This window comes from Rhinolophus sinicus, chromosome 2, assembly GCF_057876585.1.
Source record: "Rhinolophus sinicus isolate RSI-liver-muscle chromosome 2, RSI-T2T, whole genome shotgun sequence".
NCBI lineage: Eukaryota > Metazoa > Chordata > Mammalia > Chiroptera > Rhinolophidae > Rhinolophus > Rhinolophus sinicus.
Window position 1 is genome coordinate 3,125,300 of NC_142502.1, and position 17,413 is coordinate 3,142,712.

The 17,413-nt window shown below is 42.1% G+C and overlaps 1 protein-coding gene across 7 annotated transcripts in view; it reads left to right on the forward strand.

Annotated features, from left to right (window-relative positions):
* PDE10A (phosphodiesterase 10A) overlaps positions 1-17,413 on the forward strand; it is a 475,244-nt gene that overhangs the window by 438,874 nt on the left and 18,957 nt on the right. For all 7 annotated transcript variants that reach the window (XM_074333806.2, XM_074333807.2, XM_074333805.2 and 4 more), the window contains one exon: positions 6,249-6,421. In XM_074333806.2, the coding sequence (XP_074189907.1) occupies positions 6,249-6,421 (173 nt within the window). The remainder of the gene's footprint in view (positions 1-6,248; positions 6,422-17,413) is intronic.

The following is a 17,413-nucleotide window of genomic DNA, read 5'->3' on the forward strand; positions in this document are numbered from 1 at the left end:
AGGCAGTGAGGGTGTGGATTTGGTCACAGTGAGAAGGACGCAGGGGGCAGTCCTTGTTGAGTGAGCGCTGGGCTGAGTTATGTCATGAAAGGAGTAAGGAGACAGACCATCGAGAAAAGACAAGTGCGTCTTACCTTTCTCTGGGCTGCTGCCCAGCCCCTTTCCTTCTAGGCATCCGGGCTGTTTTCCTGGTGACGACGGCCCCTGGCGCCCATGGCTGTGTGATGGCCGCCTTCAAGGGAGAGGGTGTTCCCACCTGGAGGGGGCAGTGCTGAGCTGGCCCCTTGGCCACTACAGCCCCAAGGCTGTCCCAGATTCAGTCTCCGTCACGTTCTGTCCATTTGACTGCCTTTTGCCCTCACTGATCGCCATCTCTCCAAGGCTGTGCCTCTCGAGTCCATCTTCCAAATACATGTCTGAACATGTAGCTTCTGGTTGACAGTCATCAGTGGTTCCAAGGCCTCAAGAATAAACTGTTTCTCGCTTAACGTGCATGTTTTATGAATGGTCTGTCTGGTCCAGCACTACTGTGTCTGCTGTACCTTTCTAGTTCCAGGCTGTTCTCAGTGCTGTGCCATTGTCTAGATTCCCTCTGTGTAATTCTCTGCTGCCTTCTGTGTGATCTTCTCCTCACCACTAAGGCTCAGCTCAGGCTGAGTCCCCCAGTGAGGTGATCTTACGACAGAGCGAGGGCAGCAGGGTGCCCCTTGGGCATGGCCTCGAGCCCCCTGAATGCACACATATCTGGTTGTCCCCATGGCATGGAGCTTTCCAGTTTGGGTTAGTTTTCCTCTCAGGAGCCATGTGAGGGAGTGGCTCACCTCCCTTGTCCCCACAATGGCAAGTGTGTCACTGGTTCTGCCAGTGTGGGCAGAGGTGGTCACCTGGAGGCAGACGTGTGACAGTTAGAGAACCCAGAGCTCCCCGAACAGTGTGTGCCGAGGTGGAGACTGCAAATACAGGTGTTCTGTAGGGGAAAGGGAGTCGATACGCGCCCTTGGGACCAAGGGCTTAGTTGGCTCAGTAGGAGAAGGGAAGGGGAGTGACTTCAGGTGAGCAGATTATCTGCGTGGACAGTTCCATCAAGAAAACAGGTAAGCGCTGTTTTCTTATTAAATTTTACCTACATATTTTCAGTGATTTGATAGAGCCATTAATGTCAGAATATTAAATCCATTTATTGTCTTTCCTTAGGAGATGTCAGTGACTTTTGAATATTGAAGCTACCCTTTTTCTGTCGTATGCCTTCTGTGAATATCCCATGTTAAGTACTCAAAAGTCAAAATTTTAGAAAACAGACTATTAGGAATGATTATTCTCATTATTAAGAAAATTTTCTCGATATTCCATTAATCTTGAATTACCCAGGGCTTTTGAAATATGTTCAGAAAGTTATCTTTATACCCCACATGTTGGGATCCCGTGACACTTTCATTACTTTTAATAGCACTGACATTTCTGTGACACAGCTAGTGTTCTTCCAACTTGTCTGCCCTTGGCAGAACTACTGTTGTCTGTGCACTTACAACTACACTGCTGTACTTAGGTTTCACGCTGCCTTTACTAAATACTAACCCAGCGTGCGACACAAGGGTGGCTTCCATCTGCCCTTTTCTGCAGATGTGTTCTGCATAGAAATGGTCTGGGGCCACCAGATTCACTTCCGGGCAACTGTTGCTTTGCTCTCTCCCTGAAGTCTGAGAGCAAAAGCTACACAGGTGGATTGTGTCGTCATGGTTGTCACTACCATCATCATCACCATGCCGTCTCTTCCTAGGGACTTACTATAAACCAGAACCTGAAGAATTTTGCACAGTCCCTGTTTTTGTTTTTGTAGTATCCTGTGACACGGTATTATTTATTCCCATTTTACAAGCAGAATAGTGAGCGTGCTCGGTCGGCGCTTTCCTGCAGTAGGTGACAGACACTGGAAGGTGCCCTGGAGCCTTACGTGTCTGTAAGGGCACCGCTGCCGTGTGTAGGTGATGCCCTTCCTGGCGGCTGGACGCCTTTTGCCCCAGAACCCCTGAATGACTGCGCCCCTGCCTGTGACTTGCTGCGCTGGTGATTCATAGCCCAGCGGGGACAGGGTGGCCGCGTGAGGCCTGGACGGCTTGGCAGGCAGGTGTTGAAAGCGAGCTCCCAGGCCCTTCCCTGAGACTCTCCTATGGAGCGAAGCAGGGTAGGCTTTGGGGGAATTCTGTGTGGTTAAGAACACTCGCAAAGCTTCCCGGAGATGACCAGCGTGTCCTCCCTCCTGACCACGTGCAGCCCACATGGCTGCCGAGCGATCGTCCCAACACGCAGACCTGGTCACCGCACCCCTCACCCAAAGTCGTCAGTGGCCCCTGATTACTTTCCCGATGACACTGCAGCTGCGTCCTAGGCCTTGTGTTAAAGCGCCTTTACTTTAATGCTCGCTGTTTCTCTGCTCAGCAGTGAGTCTGGCCACCGTGAAATCCCCTCCCAACCCCGGGCCCCGGGGCTCCTGCGTGTCCGGCTTCCCCTAGCGCGCATGCGTCCCCGTGGGGCTCGCAGCCCTCCTCTCGGCTCAGGCCGGTCTCGCGTGTCGCCCACTAAACCTGAGCCCCTTCCCGGTGAACTTGGGCCGTTCAGGGCCTTGGATGCAGTAGGTACGAAGCCGCTGCTCCCCTTCCACAGAGCGAGACTGCAGACGAAGTATCTGCTCCCCACAGGCCCGTGTCCCGCGCTGCGTGGTGGGGCCAGGTGGCTGTGCTGAGAACGGGCTCCTCCAGGCGGGCGGCGCTCAGGCCCTCGGCCCTCGCCCCTGGGGCTCCCGGGCCCCCCGCAGCCAGCCCTGGGCCTTCTGCCTCCGCTCCGGCGCTGCTCACCTTGGCCGAGGCTTCGCAGACGCGAGGGCTCAGAGCCTCTGCACGGCGCGCCCAGCTGCTTCCGCGGAGAGGAGTCGGCTGCATGCGGCTCAGGCGTTCTGGGTTCTGGAACATTCGGGGCATGCAGTGCTTGTCGTTTCATGCTCGGTTCATAAAATGGAATCAACGGCCTTGAATAAATGTGAACTTCAAACAACGTACCCTGGGCTAGTAGCTATAATAAATTTATCAACTGAGTATAAAAGTATTACACTGCTTTATGGCATTTTATTATGTTAACTAATGTGAAATCGGAGCTTTGAAACTATTTTAAGCTGTTTATCCACCATATTTGGCTTCTTTATCTTTTTTATTGTCTTGTGTTTTCATAGCAAAATGCTAATGAATACTTGTATGTTCTAGAGTTTCTTGAAGGGAAAGGGGCAGTGTATTGTTTATTCCTTCATTCCCTTTACTCTTGTAAAACATTAAAGGATCCCAGAAAATGGTCCTGGTTACAACTTTTTGTTAGAAACGTCCTCTCCTGAACTTTTTCCACCTAGTTTCCTGTGATGTTATAAACTAGTAAAAGAAGTAATAAACCTGAAGTAGCCAGCAGAATACCAGGTCGAAAAATTAAGTTGGCGAACTTGTTGCAATGACGTTGCTAACCTTTGTAGATATCAGAGGGATTATTCATTATGAATTTGTACCAACTGGATAGATAGTTAACCAAGTTTACTATTTGGAAGTGCTGAAAAGTTAAAAAGTTACACAACCTGAACTTTTCGCCAACAATTCATGGCTCTTGCATCACAACAATGCTCCAGCTCTCATGGCACTGTCTGTGAGGGAGTTTTTAGACAGTAAACAAATACCTGTATTGGAACACCCTCCCTACTCACCTGATCTGGCCCCCAATGACTTCTTTCTTTACCCAAAAAGAAAGGAAATATTGAAAGGAAGACATTTGGATGACATTCAGGACATCAAGGGTAATACGATGACAGCTCTGATGGCCATTCCAGAAAAAGAGTCCCAAAATTGCTTTGAAGGGTGGACTAGGCGCTGGCATCAGTGCATAGCTTCCCAAGGGGAGTACTTGGAAGGTGACCGTAGTGATATTCAGCAGTGAGGTGTATAGCACTTCTTCTAGGATGAGTTCGCCAACTTCATTGTCAGACTTCCTATATAGATCCTTTAAAATGGTTTTTAATTTGTCTCAGACCATGGACACTTTTTAGAACCTGATGAAAACGTGGTTATGAATGACACACACTCAGTATACCGGGGATGCCAAAAAAATGTATACACATGACTTGTATTCATCTTTTGTTATCGGTATATATTGAGTATTACAATTTAAAAAATTTTTTTCCTTTCTTAAGATGTGTAGACATTTTTTGGCACCGTCTTTATATGTAATTGTCGTCAGTTTGTAACTCTGTAGACCCCAAGAGAATCTATAGAGCCCAGGCCAAGATGTCCCTATTTCAGAGAGATTTGAAACACTCGGTAGCACGCTAGACTATTTCTGCGCACTGCTGCTGAAGGGCTTTTTGGTGATACAGGACAAAGCCTGTAGCTGGGATTCCTGTCCCAGCGGCCTGCCGGGAGCAGAGCTCGCGTGGCCACCAAGCAGATGCTGCAGTTCCAAACGCTAATGAGGTGGGAGCACAGGTGACAGGCCTCTGCCTGTGCCCCGCTGGAGGGAGGAGCGGAGCGATGCAAAGCGGCTTTCACAGTGCCAGGCAGACAGAGGTCCCCTTCTTGTGACGTTCTACAATATGGCGGTGGCGAGTTGAGGTTGGAGCACACTGGAAAGGACACCGGGTTCCGCCAGTGCTTGAACTGCCCCGTGCTGCACCCTCCCCTTGTCTGCTCCTCACTAAGCGGCCTGTGCCCCACGACTCAGGCCCAGCACCATGCACACCCACGCGCAGGACTCGGAGCGTGCACAGCTTCCTCCTCGAGGGGAGCTGAAGCCCACCCTTGTCACCCAGGTCTCTGGCCCTGTCACAGCCCTGAAAGCTACTTCACATGAGGTGGCGTCACTAAAAATTACTGCAGTGCCCGGGATATGTAAGCAGTGCGATTTCTCTCAAAGGAAAACCTTACCTTGGTAATGTTTCAGCAAATGCTCCATTTCAGACAGATACTGAAGACGGCTTCAAATTTGATCCTCTGAAAGTGAAATCACATATTTGAAAGTGCTTTCTAAACTTAAAGCGTCCTATGAATGTAAGGCCTTACTGTCATTATTGTCAGGAAAATACCCAACTAGAACTAACTCTATTTGCTGCATTGATCATAGGAAAAGTTAAGTATTTATAAAACCTTAAGAGTAAATAATATGGAAAGATTCTGATGATTGAAAACACATGATGCACAAGCCACTTATGTCAAAGTAATAGGAAGCAGACAGTGTCTCAGTGAGATGCTGCTTTTGTAAAGCAATATACTTTAATAATTTCAAATTTTTACTGTATTTTAACAGCCAATAATTGTAGCTTCAGACAAGTGAAAACAATTAAAAACCAGTATGGTACGGGTAGGACTCTGATAACTAACGAAATCACTGAAAAGGAAATGAACCCACAAATTTAATGCACCTTAATTATTGCAACTATTTTTGTTTGAACAAAGAACAACACATTTTTATCTCAATTACAAATAAAACCTTAAAATTCTCAGAGGAAGGACTTCCTGTAAAAAGCCTGTAAACGGTTCATCTGCAGAAGAAGGATTCTGGGCGATGGCACCCAGACGACCACTGCTGGGCCTTGTTCCGGGTGCATCTGCCCTGTCGTGTCTCCTACGAGGGGAGATGACAGCATGGTGTGTGTCTGCACCTTGATGACTTGTGTTTCATGGGACGTGTTCTCTGCGTGCGTGTGTGTGGGGGGGTTAATCTGCCTAAATATACTTTATTTTGTGGTCGTGGGACATTTTCTTCTTGGATAAAGTCAGTCAGTCTTCGTTAGGCCTGCTGACGTGAACAGGTTAGAGATGACTTTTTAAGCCCATTAATTTTCAGTGTAATATAAAAAATTACTCGTGTTTTTAATTAGTTTAAGAAGAAAAGTCTTTTACTTAAATATTTTGCATTTTCCAGCCCTTTAATTACTTTCTAGAAATACGCCAAAACTAGGAATATAGTTCAGTTGCTGGGATTTGGGGTATCAGTGGTGTCACTGCAGTGTAAGTGGGTCATTTAAGTGGTAGCTTCATTGTCGGAGCGTAAAGAGACACCGAGACCTTAATTCCATTAGCTTTGCAACAGTTCCTTTGTTCGCCCCAAACGTGTCCCCTGTGAGCCACATGCCACTGACGTGCTCTGTATTTCAAGTAACAGAAACTGCTGTCCACCCGGAGCCTGTGCTTGTGACTGGTGCTGTGTGTTTGTGTTTCCTGCAGCTGGAAGGGCACAACATCTTCTCCACCCTGAGCTCCAGCGAGTACGAGCACGTGCTGGAGATCATCCGCAAAGCCATCATTGCCACTGACCTTGCTCTGTACTTCGGGAACAGGAAGCAGCTGGAGGAGATGTACCAGACCGGCTCGCTGAACCTCAATAATCAGTCACATAGGTAAACACAATTTTTACATGTTTGGAAGCCTGGAAATTGTTATCGGGAATAAACTTACATTGGAAAACAGAAACGTACTTTGGCATACATTTATATTTGAAAGAAGAAATGTAAACGTATATATAGTTTTTGTTGTTGTTTTATACGAACTTTATACTGACTTTGGAGATTTTTATTTGACCAAATTGCTGACGATGGCTTATGAGGGTAATGAAAATCTGAATTGGAATCGAAAGAAGTCACACGGGAGTGGGTGCTTTAAAGCAAGTCATTTTATAAGAGGTTTCCAGAATTCACCAGTCACAGGTGTGCTCATGGGCCTCACAGACTCAGAAGCAAATGAACATGGGTTTATTTTCCAGAATTGAAACCCTGTTAATCAAGCTAATATGATGGATTCCATTTCGAATTGAATTCTATTTTGTTGCTCTGCACATGTACATTCTAGTTATAAGCATCAGCATATTGACCTTCTGTGTGGTCGGAACCCTGTAGAAAGCTGAGTGGCAATCAGAAGTTTGTTTCAGGCATGAGAGGAGTCAGAACAAGGAGTGCGGTCTCTTAACCCTTTCACGGCTCAGCCCAAATTGGCGATTCCTTCTTTTCTGAGCAGGCATGCCTCGCCTGCGGGGTCAGAAAAACGTCCGGTGTGTCCCTCGCAGTTCCGGTCAGCAGATTGGGTCCCAGTCCACTGGCAGTTTGTGGGTGGTGACAGCCTGCTTTTATTGCTGGAACCTTCTGTGGCTACTTCCAGGTCTGACCACGTCCATCTTAAGTACTGCTGCCTTTATTGATCTCTAGGTTTGTGAATACTCTTCGTTTGCTGGTTCCATTCTCGTCTTGCTGAACTCGGTCTCTTCTCTTTGTCCGGGTGCCTCCTATGTGGTCCGTTAAGTACAAATCGTAACATTTCTTCTGGAAGAGTCTGTTTGCAGGTTCTCAGAAGCAGCTCACTCAGGTGCCCCCAAACAAAGCCCGGGTTTACAGGTGACTGCGGCCATGCAATAGACCTCACCTGCTCAAGAGGAACACCTGCGTGTGGTGTAATGCTGTCTGTGATTCAGTCTGCTTTCCAGATGGCAGGGCCAGATGGTGTGGAGCTTAAACTGACACAATCAAGGGACCCTTCTTGGAGGGTAACGATTCAAAGACATCTTATTTTCACTGAGGGCAGTCTGCGCACACAGCCTGGCAGGGGTCGGTGTCACGACGGGCCTTGACGGCCCTTCCCAGCATGTCCTCCTCTGGCCACTCCCAGGGACGGGTGTGCCCACAGCAGGTTGTGTATAGTGACTCCAACGCCTGCACAGAGGCGCGTGGTTCATAGTCCTCTTCTTATGGGAGTCATTAGAGTGGGGGGCACATCTGTGATTAGGTGTCCTTTGCTTGCTGAAACCCACGTGCACATGTTTATTCTTAGATTATATGTAACAGTCACGTAACTAGTATCAAGTTTTTTGCGTATGTTTTTAGCAAAATGATTACAATAATTATAACGTAGAAAATTTATAATTGCAAATATTTGGTGCTTAATGCATAGATATATATGTCCAAGTTAGTGGTGTATAATGTATAGTTACGTATGATTAAGTAATTTTTGACAGTCAGTAATTTTAAGGGTAACGCCTGTTTTAACAATTCATAGATACACAGGTGTATACAAGAAACAGAGTAGGGCTGTTCTCCTGTCCAGTGCCAACAACCACCTAGTGTAATATCATCCCATGCATGTTTCTGTGTTTATTCAAAGCTCTCTGTGTATGTACACAGTATATATACACAAATACCTTTTTTCTCATTTTTTTAAACAAAAACACGATGATGCCAGATGCATTCCTTTTTTTTAGAGTTATGTAACATCATGTAGTATGGAATACTATATACAGGCTTGTTAAATTTTTTACATATGGATAGTCGGGTGTTTCTAGAACTTTGCATTATAAATAATGCTGCAATAAACTCTTCCCTCTATAATCTCACCTACTGGTCCTTTAAAAAGTGCATAGCATATGGTGCTAGAAGTGTATACACATATTACGTCTTCTGGAAAGGCAGTAGAAATTCACACTTCTCCTACCATATGGGTGAAAACTACTTCTCATTAAATTTCCATTCTCTGACAGCTAACTGCATTAGTGGTCTTCTCACGTTTGTTGGCTATTTATTGTTCTACTTCTGTGTATCTGTCTATCTAGCGCTTTTGCATATTTTTGTTGAATTGCTTACTTTTTTATAAATCAGTATGCATTCTATATTTTTCTTAAGTATATTAAAAATGTCTCTGTTATATGTTACAAATATTTTCTGGAGGTGACTTTAAAATTTTTATTCAGATTTTCTTTTGAATAAATTTAATTTCATGAGGCCAAATCTGTCATTTGTTTTTATCAAATCTGGTTTTGTGTCTTGCTTAAGAAGGCCTCCCTTGTCCTCACAGTAATATAAATAGTACTTAAAATTCCCTTTGTGTATTTATATAGTTTTAATTTTTATTGTTAGATCTCAGTTCTGGAGTTACATTTTTATGACTATAGCTATTTTTTCCTCTTAGGTTGAATCTATCTATACCACTTAACTAATAATTCATTTTTCCACTGAGTTGAATTTAATGCTTTTGTATAAATTCGAACAATTCTTTGGACTCCTTAGCCATATAAATGCTAATCCTGAGCTGTGCTCATACTGTTATAATTACTGTAACTAGGTTGAAATTTATCCTACACACCTGCTAAAATCTTCATCATTCATTTACTTTCCAAAAATTTTATGGAAATTGTTACTTAGTAAGTACATGTTTTCTATTTTAATAAGAAAAATTTCAAACTTACAGAAAAGTAGAAATTATGCTCAAATATACACTCATACTGCTTTCAAGCACTGTTAACATTTTATCGTATTTTCTTTGCTGATTCTTTTTCACTGTGCCACTTCAACGTAAATTATAGACATCATGACTCTTTATCCCCTTCATCATGAATACTTAAGAAGAAAAGATATTCTGCTATGAGTTTTGTTTTCAATCAGAAATATCACATCGACATTTTGATTGTAGTTACAGCACCTTGATTCCTTCCCGTGAAAATGAAAGCACATTGTCTTCTAATCCAAAAGCACTGACATGACTTTTTAGTTCTGACTAACGTTTTATAGTTTGTTTATACAAGTCCTGTTACTTTCTTGATACAATTATAAGGGGTCGTTTTTATAGATTTTATCACTTGTGAATGTATGTTTTCCAATTTTAACTGGAAATAAAATTTCCAGTATAAATAAAGTTACGAATTTTTATTACGTATTTGTGAATTTTGCTTCATGTGTTTAGAAACTTATGATTAAATGTGCATACACATTTATATTCGCTATATCTGCTCAATGGTTTACTTTCTTATCAGTATGAAATGAATTGTCTTTTTTCTGGTAATTTCTCCTTGCCTTAAAGTTTTCTGGGTTTAATAGCCATATCAACTTTCTTAGGCTTACCGTTGGCTGTCATATTCTTTTTCAGTCCTTTACTCTTTACATTTAATGTTTCACTTGTAACCAGCAATAGTTGAGACTTGTAATCAATCACTGCTTCTTAAAGGACTGTTCAGTCAATTTCATTTAATATATTATATTTACTTCTGTCTAATTATCTTTTCTCTTTAATCTCTTGTTCTTTGTCTCTCCTTTTCTGCCTTCTTTTAAGTTAATCAAAAGCTTCTTTCAATATTCTGTTCTATATCTTCTATTGGCTTTTATTGTTACACCTGTTTATATTTTCAAGTGGTTGCTCTTAAGTTTATAGTATGTGTTTTTATTGATCCACTTGAATTAATATTATTCCATTTCTGTACACTGTAAAAGCCTTTAAAAAGCAGAATCCTTTATACTTCTTTTTTGTTTTGATGCTATTATTGTTAAATATCACACTGCTACATGTAATATACCCCACAGGTTGCTAATATTTTACATAGTCAATTGGCTATTAAGATTTTTAAAAAGGAAAAATAATTTGTCATGTTTTCTCACGTATACCATTTCCAGTATCTTGCAGTCATTCACATAGATCCAAATTTCAGTCTCAGTATCATTTTACTTTAGTCCAAAGAACTTCCCTTAACATGTATTAAAGTGTGTTGACAAATTCTTTCAGTCTTTGTTTATCTGAAAATCGCTTATTTCAGCTTCACTTTTTAAAGATACTTTTGCTGGATTTAGGCTTCTAAGTTGATAGTTTCTTTCAGCATTTAAAAAATGTTTTTGAGTTGTCTTCTGGCCTCCATCTATTTTTCCAGCTGAGGAGCCAGCGGTCATTCTTACCGTTGTTCTTCTGAATAAAACATGTCTTTTGACTCTGGCTGTTTTTAAGGTTTTCTTTCTGTCTTTGGTTTTTGGCTCTGTCTACAGTGTGCCTTTGTGATCTATTTTATATTTGTCTTGCTTGACGTCCTCTGAGGTTTTGGGGTCTGTGAGCTGCTGATTACAATAAAATTTGAAAAAGTTTTGATTTCTTCAAATATATTTTTCTGACCCAGTTGTCACTATTTTTCTGCAACTCTAATTCTGCATATGATAGATCACTTAAAACTATCTTACAAGTTATTAGGATTCTGTATTGTTTTTGTCAATTCTTTCTTCTCTGCCTTCGTTCAGGTAATTGGGTGTGATCCATCTTTAATTTCACTGATCCTTTGTGATGTTCTCTCTAATCTGTTGTTAATTCCATTCAGTGATTTATCTATTGTATGTTTCAGTTCTGAGATTTCTTTTTGGTTTATATTTGTATAGCTTCCATGTATCTCCTAAAATTTCCTATCTCTTCATCCATTTTGTCCAAATATATATTCCTGAAGATTCTTTAATATATTTATCAGTTATTTTAAAATCCTGTCTACAAACCGAACCTGCAGTATCTCTTGAGATACGCCTGTGCAAAAGGCCTGGAATAGTCAAAACAGTTTTGCAAAGCAAAAGCCAAATTGAGAGGCCTTTACCTTATTTGAAGCCTCACTATAAAGTAACAGTAATCAAGACATTGGGTATTAGTGTTTAGGTAGACGAACGGGTGGAACAAATTACAGAAGACTCACGCTGTATAGCCTATTGATTTTCACCCAAGGTGCCAAGATAATTCAATGGGGGAATGGATAGTCTTTTCAAAAACTTGCTCTTGAATTACTGAGGTTTTAGTTGGGTGATAGACCTAAATGTAAAAATCTAAAATAATGTAATTTCTAGAAGAAAACATAGGAGAAGGTCTTAGGACCTTCGGGTAAGCACACAAAAAGTGCTGGTCTTCAGACATAGAGGTCAGAGGACACAAACTTGCAGCTGTAGGATGAAAAAGTTCTGGGAACCTCATGTACAGCATGGTGACTATAGTTAATAAGAATGTATTTTACACTTGAAACTTGCTAAGATCTTAAGTGTTCTCACCACAGAAAAAGTAACTGTGTGGTGACGGATGTGGTAATTAACTTGTGGTCACCATGTTACAGGGTATACATAATGTCAAATGATCGCGTTGCGCAACCTAAATATATACAGCTTTTATTTGTCAATCATACCTCAGTAAAGCTGGACAAAACAAAACAAGGAAAAGCAGTAAGTAACCTTCAAACAAATGATAGACTGAACTTCATCATATTAAAAACTTATGTATGATCTTCAAAACAACGTTTAATGAAATGAAAAGACAAGACACAGAATGTGAGAAAGTATCTCGGTATTTGTATTTAATAAAGGTCTCATATGACTCTTACAACTTAATAATTATTAAGATAAACAATCTAACTAAAAATTACATGAAAGATTTTCCTTTTAAAATTGATGTAAGTATAAATGTGATTTCTATTGAAGGAGATTAAGCAGGTATCAGTACAAATGACATAAAGTGAAACGTAGCATATGGGATATTAATTCCTGAGCTCCTTGGGGACTGGCCAGTGACGCTGAGAGAAGGGAGCAGAGACCCTGAGCGTGACCACCATTCCCACAACCACAGACTCAGTGCCTTTTAGGGACCAGGCTGGGCCAAGAGCTGCCTATGCAGCAAAGGACAGGACAGCCACCGGCCACACTGCCCTGGGGCACCTCGTTAAAGAGATGGGCGGTCAGCTAAGTACCTTTATAACACAGTGTTTAATCACAGGGACACATTCCGGAAGGGGGAGAGGGTGTCAGACTTCATCTGAGGGCGTGGGGGCCGTGGAGAGACGGAGGGGCAGCTCTCTCAAGCTGCCATCTGCTGTGGCCCAGATGAGCTCGGGCCATGAGCATCCTCAAGATAGGCTTGTTCTAGAAAGCTCTTAGGGCCTGAATGGTATCCCCCTCTTAAAAAAAAAAAAAAAAATTCACATGTCGAAGTGCTAATTCGGAGAACGTATTCAGACATAGGATTTTAAAGAAGAAATTAAGGTAAAATGAGGCCATGTGGGTGGGCCTTAATCCAACATGACTGACGTCCTGAGAAGACATTTAGACACAGACCTGGCTGAGGGACAGCCATGTGCAGACACAGGGACAAGAGGGCCATCTGAAAGCCAAGGAGAGAGGCCCGGGACACCTCTCCTGACCCTCAGAAGGCACCAGCCATGCCACACTGTGGTCTCGGACTTCCGGCCTCCAGAGCTGTGAGACAAATCTCTGTTGTGTAAGCCGCCCAGGGTGATGCTTTGTTATGGCAGGCGGCCCTGGGACACTAACCCAGAGGCCTGAGTTTTTCTCCTCTGCAATTGAAAGAGCCCAACTCACCCTGGGCGGAAGTAGGCTCGGGTAGGGAAGGGACAGCCCTGGCTGGGCCTGGGGACTTCACTGGGGCTTCCTGCACACAGGGCAGCCCCTTTTGTGTCTGTCTGGCCTCACTGTGCTCCCCTATTCCCACCCCCAGCCCCCGCCCCAGGGAATTGGCACCAGACACCCGTCTTCCCTCCTGGATGGGGGGCAAGTGGGTTAGGAGACCCCTGTCCCCCTGCCAGGTACATGCTCCCTGATGTGCTAACGTTGGGTGAGGTGTAATAGAGGACTGCCAGGAGAAAGGACTCCAGGGACCCTACCTTCCTGCTTCTTGGGACAGTGGGATGGGCTGCTATTCTCCCACCGTGACGCATGCGAGGTTTCATGTGAGTCACAGCGATCACACGAAAGTTACGCCATTTCAATGCGGCATCACAGAATCAAAAACTGCACCATATGATTCTTTTGCAACGTCCAGGCCAAAGGGGCAGGGCCAGCTCAGTGTCCTGATTCAGGCTGGAAACGTGTGCACGTGGCCCTGAATCTAGGGCGGGAGCCTTTGAGTTTCATCAGAAGAGGCTCTCACCCTTCCGTCCTTTCCTGTTTGTCAGAGTCCTGGAAATCACATCATTGTTTGCCTCCTGGGTGAGGACTCACCAGTGAGAGAAGAGCTGGGGCCTTCAGCTGGCCAGACCTCAGAGATTCCACACACCGTCACTGAGTTCAGCACTTACCTGGTACAAGGAACCCTCCAGCTGTTGGGGAAAGTGAAGAATGTGTAACGACGCCAAGAGCTGAATGGTTTTCCATTCCCAGGGTCTCTGGGTCTGAGCAAACACTTCCAGTAGCAGAAAGACCTGGACAGACAGCACTGAGGAAACCCTGGAGAAGTAGGGGGCGGGAAGGGACAGCAAGGGGACACAAGCTGTGACAGGACAGGAGACTGACCAGTGCGGGACGGAGGGGGGGTCGTTAGGCCTGGCGCCGAGGCTGGAGTTGAGAGAACTCTCCCCAGGCAGTGCTGTGGGGCTGGGCATTCGGGGCTGTCAGGCCAGGTGGTTGACTGCAGCTTGTCCGTTTGTCTGCTAGAATGTGCTGAAGAGGCCAAGTGTTTACAAATGCAATGCTGGCAGCAGAGGAGAGCTTCAGAGAAGTAGGTTATTCTTTGGTATCTCTGTGGAGGAAGTCTGTAGGTTTATACTTTACATTTAGGTCTGTGGGCTATTTTGAGCTAATTTTTGCTGACAAGTGTAAGGTCTGTCTCGGTTCATTTATTTATGTGCGGATGTCCAGTTGTGCCCGGACCCTTTGTTGAAGAGACTCTTTGTCCACTGTGTTGCCTTTGCTCCTTTGTCAAAGATCGCTTGACTATATTTATGGGCGTCTACTTTTGGGTTCTCTGTTGTCCATTCCACTGCCTCGTTTGTCCATTTTTTACCAATACCACACTGTTTTGATTACTGTAGCTTTCTAGAAAGCTTGAAGTCAGGTAGTGTCCCATCACCCAACTTTGTTCTTCAATATTGTGTTGACTATTCTGGGTCTTTTGATTTTCCATATAAGCATGTATTTCATTTTGGAGGGTGCTAGTATAAAAGCTATTGTATTTAAATTCCTTTTGTTCCTTGCTGGTCTTTAGGGAATTTACTTGTGTTTGTTAACCTTGTATCGTGCAATCTTGCTACAATCACTTATTGGATCCAGGAGTGTTCTTGTTTATTCTTTTGCATTTTCTACACAGATAATCATGTGAAGAAAGACAGTGTGTTTTTCCTTCCTTCCCCATCAGTATGCCTTCTATTTCCTTTTTTGTCTTATTGCGTTAGTAAGAACTTCCAGTGTGATCTTGAAAGGGAGTGGCTAGAAAGGATATCCTTGCCTTATTCCTGATCTCACTGAGAAGGCTTCTCGTTCCTCACCATTAAGTATGATGCTAGCTATCGATACTTACGAAGCGGAGGAAGTTAGCTCTAGGCCTAGTTTACTGAGAGCTTTCATCGTGAATGTTCGATATTGTCAAATGAACTTTCTGCATCTATTGATATGGCCATGTGGTTTTCTTTACCCTATTGGTCACATGATTGATTACATTGTTATTTTTTGACTATTGAGCTAGCCTTGAGTACCTGGATAAATCCCACTTGGTCGTGGTATATAATTCTTTTTATACATGTTGGATTTGATTTGATAATATTTTGTTGAGGATTTTTGCATCTATGCTCATGAGAAATATTGGTCAGTAGTTTTCTTATAATGTCTTTGTCGGGTTTTGCTTAGGATAATACCGTCCTCATGGAATGAATTAGGAAGTATTTCCTTGCTTTTATGCTCTAAAAGAGATTATAGAGAATTGGTATAATTTCTTCTTTAAATGTTTGATAGAATTCACCAGTGAACTATTCTGGGCGTGGTTCTTTCTATTTTGGGAAGTTATTAATTATTGTTTAAATTTCTTTAATAGGTAAAATCCTTTTCAGATTGTCTTTCTTGTGTAAATTTTGACAGATTGTATCTTTCTAAGAATTTGTCCATTTCATCTGGGTTATCAAACTTGAGGGCACAGAGCTGTTCCCAGTATTTCTTGATCATCCTTTTAATGTCCATGGGATCTGTAGTGATGTCCCCTTTTTCACTTCTGACATTAGTAATTTGTATCCTCTCTCTGTTCTTATTGATTTTATTGACCTTTTCAAAGAACCAGCTTTTGGTTTGGTTAATTTTCTCTGTTGATTTCCTCTTCTCAATTTTATTGATTTCTGCTCTGATTCTTATTTCTTTTCTTATGCTTACTTTAGATTTAATTTGCTCTTTTTCTAGTTTCCTAAAGAAGAGGGTTTGATTATTGATTTTAGATCTTCTTTTCTAGAATATGCATTTTAATGCTATAATTTCCCCCTATAAACACTACCTTTGCTTCATTCCACAAATCTTAAGTTGCATCTTCAATTTTATTTATTTCTAAATATTTTTTTCTTGATTTCTTCTGTGTCTTTTGTGTTATTTAGAAGTGTGGTGTTCAGTCTCTAAATATTTTGGGGGATTTTCCAGGTATTGTTATTAATATCCAGTTAATTCCTTTGTTGTCTAGGATCATACATTGTATGATTTTTATTCTTTTAAATTTAAGATGTATTTTATGGCCCAGAACATGGTCTATCATGGTGAATGTTCCATGTGAGCTTGAAAAGAATGTGTTTTCTACTGTTGTTGGATAAAGTAGTCTATAGATGTTAATTATATCCAGTTGTTTGGTGAAGTTATTGAGTTCATGTATGTCCTTACTGATTTTCTGTCGGCTAGATCTGTCCATTTCTGATAGAGTGGTGTGGAAATCTCCAGCTATATTAATGGATTCATCTCCTCAGAATCCTGTCAGTTTTTGCCATGCATATTTTGATATTCTGTTGTAGCCACTACAAGTTGAGGATTGCTATATCTGCTTGAAGAATTGACCCCTTTATCATTATGAAATGACCCTCTTTATCCTTGGTAACACTCCTTGCTTTGAAGTCTGCTCTGCCTGAAATGAATACAGCTACTCCCATTTTCTTTTGATTAGCATCAACATGGTATATCTTTCTCCATCCATTTACTTTTAATCTATATGTGTCTTTATATTTAAAGGGGGTTTCTGGTAGACAGCATACAGTTGGGTCTTGTTTTCTGATCCACTCTGATGGTCTCTGTCTTTAAGGCATATTTGGACTGTTGGTGTTTAAAATAATTATTGATATAGTTGGATTAATATCTGTCATATTTGTTACTGTTTTCTATTCTTGGCCTTGTTCTTTATTCCCACTTTTTTCTTTCATTCTTTTTTGAGTTTGATCATTTTAATTGATCATTTTGTATGATTCCATTTTCTTTCCTTTCTTAGTATATCAGCTACCGTGTTTCCCCGAAAATAAAACCTAGCCAGACCATCAGCTCTACTGTGTCTTTTGGAACAAAAATTAATATAAGACCCGGTATTATATTATATAAGACCCACCATTATATTATATTATATTATATTATATTATATTATATTATATTATATTATATTATAATATTATATTAAAATAACACTGCATCCTATATTAATTTTTGCTCCAAAAGACGCATTAGCACTTATGGTCCGGCTAGGTCTTATTTTCAGGAAAGCACAGTATGTCCAGACAGGAAGCAACTCAAATAGCCAACAACAGGTGAATTACTAGGCAGTTCCTGGCATGTATACTGTGGAATACTGTACTATTTAGCAAAAAAAAAAAAAAAAGGAAAAGAAAAAGGAAC